The 10360-nt window shown below is 47.1% G+C and overlaps 1 protein-coding gene across 1 annotated transcript; it reads right to left on the bottom strand.

Moving 5' to 3' along the window:
* Positions 1–6728: 6728 nt before the first annotated feature.
* Positions 6729–9510, bottom strand: LOC306764942 (homeobox protein Hox-B6a-like). Its single transcript, XM_079252246.1, has 2 exons — positions 8810–9510; positions 6729–7356 (listed from the first exon to the last, which is right to left on the bottom strand). The coding sequence occupies exons 1-2, from the start codon at positions 9327–9329 to the stop codon at positions 7076–7078; spliced, it is 801 nt and encodes a 266-aa protein (XP_079108372.1). The 5' UTR covers positions 9330–9510; the 3' UTR covers positions 6729–7075.
* Between the last annotated feature and the right edge of the window lie 850 nt (positions 9511–10360).

The raw sequence follows: 10360 nt of genomic DNA, 5'->3' as shown, positions 1-10360 counted from the left end.
GCTGAGAGGTGAGGGGCGCGCGCTCTGTCAGCTCGCTCTGTGCTCGTTACAACGCGGGACTTTCAACGATTTATGATGTATTAGTGAATTATGGCGTTCACTGTACGTGGTGTGTAGCTTTGTATCCAAACATGGGGGTGGGGAGGGTGCGCGCGCCTTGGAGGTAGATCAGTGTGTTTGCGAGTGTGTGAATGTGTGTGTGAAGGGGGAGGTGAGGGGTGAGGTGAGGGAGGAGAGTGAGAGAAAGAAGGAGGGGTGCGGTCACGTGCTTTTGTTGACCAGTCGTAAACTGTCGCCGATGACTTTGGAAGGTAATTCTGATGAGGAGGTTTCTCTCTCTCTCTCTCTCTCACACACACACACACACACACACACACACACACACACACACACACACACACACACACACACACACACACACACTGATATGAACAAACACATGGGTCTATGAAGGTGCCGTGGGGTGAGTTCAGAGCGCCACCTACTGCACACATCATCTATTACACTCCTCATCACCAGGAGGAGGAGAGACGCTGAAAAGCAGCTCAGAGAGCCGACATGAGGCCTCCAGACCCCCAGACCTGATCTGTTCCCAGACCTGATCTGTTCCCAGACCTGATCTGTTCCCAGACCTGATCTGTTCCCAGACCTGATCTGTTCCCAGACCATCCAGACCTGATCTGTTCCCAGACCTGATCTGTTCCCAGACCTGATCTGTTCCCAGACCATCCAGACCTGATCTGTTCCCAGACCTGATCTGTTCCCAGACCTGATCTGTTCCCAGACCTGATCTGTTCCCAGACCATCCAGACCTGATCTGTTCCCAGACCTGATCTGTTCCCAGACCTGATCTGTTCCCAGACCTGATCTGTTCCCAGACCATCCAGACCTGATCTGTTCCCAGACCATCCAGACCTGATCTGTTCCCAGACCCCCAGACCTGATCTGTTCCCAGACCTGATCTGTTCCCAGACCTGATCTGTTCCCAGACCTGATCTGTTCCCAGACCCCCAGACCTGATCTGTTCCCAGACCTGATCTGTTCCCAGACCTGATCTGTTCCCAGACCTGATCTGTTCCCAGACCTGATCTGTTCCCAGACCCCCAGACCTGATCTGTTCCCAGACCTGATCTGTTCCCAGACCTGATCTGTTCCCAGACCCCCAGACCTGATCTGTTCCCAGACCTGATCTGTTCCCAGACCTGATCTGTTCCCAGACCCCCAGACCTGATCTGTTCCCAGACCTGATCTGTTCCCAGACCTGATCTGTTCCCAGACCATCCAGACCTGATCTGTTCCCAGACCTGATCTGTTCCCAGACCATCCAGACCTGATCTGTTCCCAGACCTGATCTGTTCCCAGACCTGATCTGTTCCCAGACCATCCAGACCTGATCTGTTCCCAGACCTGATCTGTTCCCAGACCATCCAGACCTGATCTGTTCCCAGACCTGATCTGTTCCCAGACCTGATCTGTTCCCAGACCTGATCTGTTCCCAGACCATCCAGACCTGATCGGTTCTCAGGCTGGACTCTGAAATCCGCCATAATCTGCATCAGTCACAAACAAAACAACAAACATGAGAAAAACTCTGGAGTTAAAACATCTTCATGCAGCTCTGGTCCATCATTCCCTCCTCCTGCACACACACACACACCACACACTCTTTTACTCTTATACACACACTCAGGATGGAAAGTCACCCCCTCCCACACACAGACACACACACACACACACACACACACACACACACACACACACACACACACACACACACACACCCAGGAATGTTAAACCTGATCTGTGACATCCACACAGCAAAGCTGCTGATTTATCATTTGTTGACTCCTGCTTCTGGATGCATCACAGCTCTGTTGCCCAGGTGTGTGTGTGTGTGTGTGTGTGTGTGTGTGTGTGTGTGTGTGTGTGTGTGTGTGTGTGTGTGTGTGAGCTGCTTTCATGCGATTCCACCTTCCTCTGACTCACTGGGACAGGCTTTAAAAGGGACTGTTTCTAATGAAAGGTCATGTTTCCATGTTTCACTGTTAGCTCCTGGATTTCACCAAATAAATAGAAAATTAAATGTAACAGAAAAATCCAGAAAAGGAGTAAAAATCTCTAAAACGGAAAAGTCTTAAATGAAAACAAGCCGTGGATTTATGTTCAGGTTCAGGATGTGCAGGAAACATCCAGGTCTCTGGAACTCAGCGGGTCCCAATCCACCACATTTCTCTCATTTCTACAGAAACATCCAATTATTCATTCATACTGTCTCTAAATATTCTTCTGCCCACATGACCTCCCTCTCTGGCTCTGCATGAAAGTCATTCCATCTAGTTCTGCCCACTGATTGGTCCAGTTCCACACTTTTGACCACAGACAGTCAGAGATGATTGGTTTTATTATTTAGTGATGAAGGCAGATTGAAAAGCTGCAAAGCATCAAACACAAGATGCTGCAGTTAAAATGTTTATAAAAAACAGACTCGTTATAAATTCATCCCACAAAAAGCAAAACACACTCCTGGAAACTGCTACACACTTTTCTAATCACAAATATAAAGAGACTGTTTCAGGTCCTGAGATTTATTTTTTCATGTGAAGCTGATGTGTCACAAATTTAACATGTAAAAGTGGAACATGAGTCTTTAAATCCCTCAGTATGTTAAATGTCTGCAGAAGTCTTTATTCTCTGACATAATATTCACATTTATAACAAAATAAGTTTCCATTTTATGTAAGCTGCCGAAGATTTTATAAATATGGAGAAACAGGACTAATTAATCCTCTCTTCTCTGTCATGCTGAGACTTGTTGCAGAAAATCATTAAAACGTTCATATTAAACTGAAATATTCTCTTTAGAAACTATTGTCATGCATTACAATAAGACGATGAGATTTTATTTTACTGAATTATCTGTTAAAGTTGGTAATAAATAATTATTCTGGATAAAACCTTTATTTTTATAACTAGTTAATAAAAGATCAAGTTGAGGTGATTAAAGTCTTCTAACTGACCAGAATCCAGGGAAATGTCTCCATTAGGAGAATTTTACAGCGTTAAAATGGAAAAAAATAGAAAAGAACGAAGTTTATTTTTATTTTAAATGACACATTTCTTCACTCCAGATTGGTTTCTATTGTTTTTGTTTGGATTTTTAATCATAAACATTTTATTTCATATAATTGTTGATTTAATTAAATAGTTTCCACAGATTTTACTGAATCCTTCCAGTGGGAAAATCTCAATTTTTCCACGAAAAAACACGGAAGATATAAACAGAAATAGTCTTTGTGTGTGTGTGTGTGTGTGTGTGTGTGTGTGTGTGTGTGTGTGTGTGTGTGTGTGTGTGTGCCCGCGCGTCTATGATTGAAACCTAAGCTGGTCATCCAGAGGACAAGCAGAGTTCAGAGGGTCACAGGACATTGTCCACTTTGTTTGGGTGAAGTGTGTGTGTGTGTGTGTGTGTGTGTGTGTGTGTGTGTGTGTGTGTGTGTGTGTGTCTGGCTCGAGGAAAGGTCAACTTTCTCTCTCTTCATCTGCTCATCAATTTGTTGAGCCGACCATTAGCAGCAGCTCGCGCTGCTTGGCACTTTCTCCCTCCCGGGTCCGGGCTCGCGCTCTGGCCCCGGCCCGGGTCCGGGCTCGCGCTCTGGCCCCGGCCCGGGTCCGGGCTCGCGCTCTGGCCCCGGCCCGGGTCCGGGCTCGCGCTCTGGCCCCGACCCGGGTCCGGGCTCGCGCTCCTTCAGGAGGTGTTACGCGCTTCACACCAACATGGAGGCTAAAAGGTTTACGAGTCTCTGAGCGCAGATGGAAGAAAAGCCTCTAAATCATGTTTTAGCGTCACAACTGTAGAGTCACTGTTCTTTAATGTCTGAATAAACCCAGCACACACACACACACACACACACACACACACTCCAACAGAAGAAGCTTTCACCAGAGATTTCTTCATGTTTTATTGGACATTTTTAGACAGAATGCAACAAGCCACTAATAGACAATCAGTTTTAAACCCATGAAATAATCACGTTCCTGAACGTTTTTAGGTAGTTTGGAGTTTAACATCAGTAGGCTTACTACCCCCCCCCCCCCCCCCCCCCCCACTACACCCCTCCCTCAGAAAATACTGGGAACAGTTTAAAAAGCTTAGTTTACACTTAAGAGCAGCTGGATTTTTTGTTCCACTGTACAAGTTATTCATCATTTAGAAACAGTCTGGAAACACACACCCTGTTTCTGTGTGTGTGTGTGTGTGTGTGTGTGTGTGTGTGTGTGTGTGTGTGTGTGTAGAGTGCGTTGGCACGTGCAGTGTGCGCTATGATACACACAATGCCACAGTAATGATAAGAAGGGAAGGTTTAGACAAGTGCCTTAAAGTAGGAAGTAAATAAACAAGCAAAAAGAACAAACTATTTATCTAAAATCCATTTTTATTTCCTGGAATGCTGCAGTAAAGGTTTTGTTTCCGGACCTCAGACCCCCCAGACAGAGATCCAGACCTCAGACCCCCCAGACAGAGATCCAGACCGGACCAGGAGACCTGGTGTCCCCATGCGGTCTGCTCTGGGTGGACTGGGAACACTGGAGCGATGCGGCCCGCTTCACTTTACTGAAAAAATATTTCAACTCTGAGGATCCACGAGTTCTATCCACTAACTCTGCTCTCTCACTCCGCTACTTCTGTCCCGCGTGGACGTGGAACGGACCAGGACCGAACCGGACCAGGACTGGTGGAATTTAACTGGTTGAGTTTTACTGGTTGAGTTCTACTGGTTACGTTTTACTGGTTGAGTTTTACTGGTTGAGTTTTACTGGTTAAGTTTTACTGGTTGAGTTTTACTGGCTGAGTTCTACTGGTTGAGTTCTACTGGTTGAGTTTTACTGGCTGAGTTTTACTGGTTGAGTTTCACTGGTTGAGTTCTACTGGCTGAGTTTTACTGGTTAAGTTTTACTGGTTGAGTTTTACTGGTTGAGTTTTACTGGTTGAATTTTACTAGTTAAGTTTTACTGGTTGAGTTCTACTGGTTGGGTTTTACTGGCTGAGTTCTACTGGTTGAGTCTCACTGGCCGAGTTTTACTGACTGGGTTCTACTGGCTGAGTTCTACTGGTGGAGTTCTACTGGCTGAGTTCTACTGGCTGCGTTCTACTGGTTGAGTATCACTGGTTGAGTTCTACTGGCTGAGTTTTACTGGTTAAGTTTTACTGGTTGAGTTTTACTGGTTGAGTTTTACTGGTTGAATTTTACTAGTTAAGTTTTACTGGTTGAGTTCTACTGGTTGGGTTTTACTGGCTGAGTTCTACTGGTTGAGTCTCACTGGCCGAGTTTTACTGACTGGGTTCTACTGGCTGGGTTCTACTGGCTGAGTTCTACTGGTGGAGTTCTACTGGTGGAGTTCTACTGGCTGGGTTCTACTGGCTGAGTTCTACTGGTGGAGTTCTACTGGTTGAGTTCTACTGGTTGCGTTCTACTGGTGGAGTTCTACTGGCTGAGTTCTACTGGCTGAGTTCTACTGGCTGCGTTCTACTGGTTGAGTATCACTGGCCGAGTTTTACTGACTGCGTTCTACTGGCTGGGTTCTACTGGCTGAGTTCTACTGGTGGAGTTCTACTGGTTGAGTTCTACTGGCTGCGTTCTACTGGTGGAGTTCTACTGGTTGAGTTCTACTGGCTGAGTTCTACTGGTGGAGTTCTACTGGCTGAGTTCTACTGGCTGAGTTCTACTGGTGGAGTTTTACTGACTGCGTTCTACTGGCTGAGTTCTACTGGTGGAGTTCTACTGGTTGAGTTCTACTGGCTGCGTTCTACTGGTTGAGTATCACTGGCCGAGTTTTACTGACTGCGTTCTACTGGCTGGGTTCTACTGGCTGAGTTCTACTGGTGGAGTTCTACTGGTTGAGTTCTACTGGCTGCGTTCTACTGGTGGAGTTCTACTGGTTGAGTTCTACTGGCTGAGTTCTACTGGTGGAGTTCTACTGGCTGAGTTCTACTGGCTGAGTTCTACTGGTGGAGTTTTACTGACTGCGTTCTACTGGCTGAGTTCTACTGGTGGAGTTCTACTGGTTGAGTTCTACTGGCTGCGTTCTACTGGTTGAGTATCACTGGCCGAGTTTTACTGACTGCGTTCTACTGGCTGGGTTCTACTGGCTGAGTTCTACTGGTGGAGTTCTACTGGTTGAGTTCTACTGGCTGCGTTCTACTGGTGGAGTTCTACTGGTTGAGTTCTACTGGCTGAGTTCTACTGGTGGAGTTCTACTGGCTGAGTTCTACTGGCTGAGTTCTACTGGTAGAGTTCTACTGGCTGAGTTCTACTGGCTGAGTTCTACTGGTGGAGTTCTACTGGTTGAGTTCTACTGGCTGAGTTCTACTGGTGGAGTTCTACTGGCTGAGTTCTACTGGCTGAGTTCTACTGGTGGAGTTCTACTGGTGGAGTTCTACTGGCTGAGTTCTACTGGTGGAGTTCTACTGGCTGAGTTCTACTGGTGGAGTTTTACTGGCTGAGTTCTACTGGCTGAGTTCTACTGGTGGAGTTCTACTGGCTGAGTTCTACTGGCTGAGTTCTACTGGTGGAGTTCTACTGGCTGAGTTCTACTGGCTGAGTTCTACTGGTGGAGTTCTACTGGCTGAGTTCTACTGGTGGAGTTCTACTGGCTGAGTTCTACTGGTGGAGTTCTACTGGCTGAGTTCTACTGGCTGAGTTCTACTGGCTGAGTTCTACTGGTGGAGTTCTACTGGCTGAGTTCTACTGGTGGAGTTCTACTGGCTGAGTTCTACTGGTGGAGTTCTACTGGCTGAGTTCTACTGGTGGAGTTCTACCGAAGTAAATGGAGAAATAGAACTTTGGCTGTTTGACATCAGACATGTAAATGAGAAGAAAACGGTTTAAAACGTATAAAACACGTTTGGTTGCAGACAAGCAGGAGGACTCGGCCTTTACCTGGACTCTGGGACACCTGTCTCACCTCACAAGGACAGACAGAAACACGGAGGACAGACTTCCCAGCGCGTGCACGTCAGCGTGTCCTTCTGGAGTCTTCTCCTCCTCCTGATTCATCAGTTTATTTATTTCCTCCTTTATTCCGTCCGTTTCTCCTCTTCATCTGTAACGTTCACAGTGGAGGAGGAGGAGGAGGAGGAGGAGGACGAATTGATTAGTTTGTTCTCCTTCTTCCACTTCATCCTCCGGTTCTGGAACCAGATCTTGATCTGCCGCTCCGTCAGGCAGAGCGCGTGCGCGATCTCGATGCGCCGCCGCCGCGTGAGGTACCGGTTGAAGTGGAACTCCTTCTCCAGCTCCAGGGTCTGGTAGCGCGTGTACGTCTGCCGCCCGCGCCGCCCGGGGCTGCCGAAGGTCCCTGAGGACAGGAGGACAGGAGAGGGACAAAAGTTACACCAGAAAAACTCTTTTCTCTTCTTTTGTCTTTTCTTTTCTTTTTTCTTTTCTATTATTTACTTTATCTTTTCCTTTCTATTCTTTCTTCCTTTTTTTCTTTTTCTTTCTTTCTTCATTAATATTCTTTTCTTTTGTCTTTTCTTTTCTACAGATCTGACTGGTTCTTTTGTAACCCGGAAGATTATAATAATAATAATAATAATAATAATAATAATAATAATAATAATAATAATAATAATAATAATAATAATAATAATAATAATAATGATGATAATAATAATAATAATAATAATACTACTACTACTACTAATAATAATAATAATAATAATAATAATACTACTACTAATAATAATAATAATGATGATAATAATAATAATAATAATAATAATAATAATAATAATAATAATACTACTACTACTAATAATAATAATAATAATAATAGCCTGTTTTTGCTGATGGAAATCTGTGTATTATTCCAGCTTCTCGTGTTTCTGCATCGATCTGAGACACTGATGCGGGATGGAGGAGCGCGCTGCTGTTTCATGACTCTAGCTGTTAATAATATGAATGAATATAATTCCCAAAGTAAAATATTGACAAATACTGTAAGTTTATGTCAGGTCAGTGTTCATATCTCCAGCTTAGTTTGTCTGTTTGTGGCAGATGTTTCAGTCTGCATGAAGCTCATCTGTCTGACTGTAGAGTATTTCTGCTCCATGCACCATGACTCCCTTCTCTGCACCTCCTTCTGATCTGCTTTATAAAACAGTTTAGATATAACAGGTCTAGAGAATCCGGTTTGATTTCCTCTTTTGGTTTAATTCGGTGTAAGCAGTAAAACTGGTCTAACATGGGGGAACAGAAAGAGGTTATCTCCATGTGACATTAGATACTGTAAGTCTGGCGTGGACGTGGTGAGAAGGCCTGAACACGGAGATGACCCCGTTAACGCGCTGCATCTAGGAAACCATGAAATCACTTAGTAGCAAATACAGAAGAAGAATCTGTGATGTTTTCTAGTAAAAGAAATTAATTTTCCTAAAAACTATCAGGAAGACGTTTTAATGCAGACTGAAGAGACTTTAAAGTGTCTTTAGAAACGGAAACAGTCCCGCTTTGAGTCTGCAGTGTTTTTATTTTATTCCTCTCAACGTGTTTCTGTCTGAATGAACTAACTGTCTTTCCTCCAACTTTTCCAGGCAGCAGCTCTGCTCCAGTTACAGCAGCTTGAACCCAAACAGAGCTGCTTTATGGCGGACAATAAACAGCCACGGTGTCTGCTGACGGTCCGACAAACGGGGCCATAAAGCTGCTGCAGGAGGAGCAAACAGCTGACAGCGCCAAGCAGGACGCGGCTTTTTATGAAGGGGCCATAAAACATGCAAGTCAGAGAGAGAGGAGAGGAGCACACCCACCGTTGCACGCGTTCATCCTCTGCATCCACGGGTAAATTGGCGTGGACGCCGCCTGCTTGTCATCCATCGTGTCACCGTACAGTCCCTTCCCACCGAGACCAGTGACGTCCAGTTTGCGGTGGATCCCGTCCTGGCTGAGCGCGAGCTGCTGTTCCTCCAGGCTGCACGGGTGTTCCTTGTCCCGGTACAGGTTGGAGGCTGCCGCAGCGGCGGCCGCTGCCGCCGTGGCGTAGTCGCACGCGGCAGCTCCCGCCGGTGGCCGCGGTGACCCCCGGTGGCCGCCGTACGTCCCGGTCCCAGTCTGCTGGTAGTAAGAGGACACGGGGTAGGACTTGTCCTGGTGCACACCGCCCCCGCTCGCGCTGTACGCCACGGCAGGGTAGTGTCTGAGGGGGTGGTCGGCATATCCCGGGGAATAAAGCGAGATCTGACCCAGGAACGGCTCCGCCGCCGCCGCCTGCCCGCTGCCGCCCGCTCCCGTTAACACCGGAAAGGACGAGTTCACGAAATACGAACTCATTGGTAGGAAGCTGGGAGAGGAGAGGAAGAAGGAGAAGAGGAGAGGGGAGAAAAGGAGGGCACGGAGCGGAGCCAACAACACGGCTGAGGCGGTGAAGGAGGAGGAGGAGGAGGAGGAGGAGGAGACAGAGGTAACGGCGGCGGCTCGCGGTCCTCCTTCCTGCTGCACGTTATGATTTGTTGTGTTTTATAGCCGACAGACTGACGGGCTGCTGCTATCACTTAGTTTATCTCAGATTGGGAGGAGGGGGAGGAGGGCGAAGGGGTGAGGAGGAAGGGGGGTGTCAGCGTGGCTGCGTGCCAGTGTGTGTGTGTGTGTGTGTGTGTGTTTGTGAGGAAGACCAGCTGACCACAGACTGACCAATGGGATGCATCGGTGCCTGGCAAGAGTTGCTCCCCTTTTCCTTTCGTTGGTGGGAGGAAGAAAAGGAGGAAGAGGAGGAGGAGGAGGAGGAGGAGCCCCCCCCGCTCCTTCCTCCATCCACTGCTCCTGTCCTCCTCCTCTAATTGTCCCTCCATCTCTGTTTTTAATCTCCCCCCGGTTCCCGGTGATGTTCACGGCGCGTTAAATTGATTCTCTCTCCTTCTGTGTCGGCCCTCATTTGTTGTCGTTCTCATAAAACCCACTGCGCGCACGCGCATACGATTCCCCTCTGTGTGTGTGTGTGTGTGTGTGTGTGTGTCGGGGGGAGCCCGAGGCAACTGTTTATATATTCTCAGCTCCTTCCAGATAATAGCCTGCACCGATCACACTGAAATGAAAGTAGAACGGCGCGCGCGCTCAGGTATGTATGACTGTATCCGCGTGCATGTGAGTTTCCTAACGGCCTCTAATGCAGACTTTGCTCTCCTGTTATTAAGATGTTCACATATTTGCGTTTGGTGGCTGATATTTGGTCAGCAGGTTGATTTATGCCCACATTAGTGTGTGTGTGTGTGTGTGTGTGTGTGTGCTTCCATTCCAACAGGACCTGATGATGTGATCCGCGGGGGACCTGCAGGACCCTGCCCCTGCTCCCCTGTTTGGTTTTA

This window comes from Telmatherina bonti, assembly GCF_933228915.1.
Source record: "Telmatherina bonti genome assembly, chromosome: 14".
NCBI classification, from domain to species: Eukaryota; Metazoa; Chordata; class Actinopteri; order Atheriniformes; family Telmatherinidae; genus Telmatherina; species Telmatherina bonti.
This window is presented reverse-complemented; position numbering and strand designations above follow the sequence as displayed.

What these genes read in the sequence shown, in the direction of transcription:
- LOC306764942 (XM_079252246.1), bottom strand. Translation starts at nt 9,329, where the DNA reads ATGAGTTCGTATTTCGTGAACTCGTCCTTTCCGGTGTTAACGGGAGCG. An exon ending in GAGGATGAACGCGTGCAACG is followed by an intron (nt 7,357 to 8,809) that starts GTGGGTGTGCTC and finishes TCCTGTCCTCAG; the next exon opens with GGACCTTCGGCAGCCCCGGG.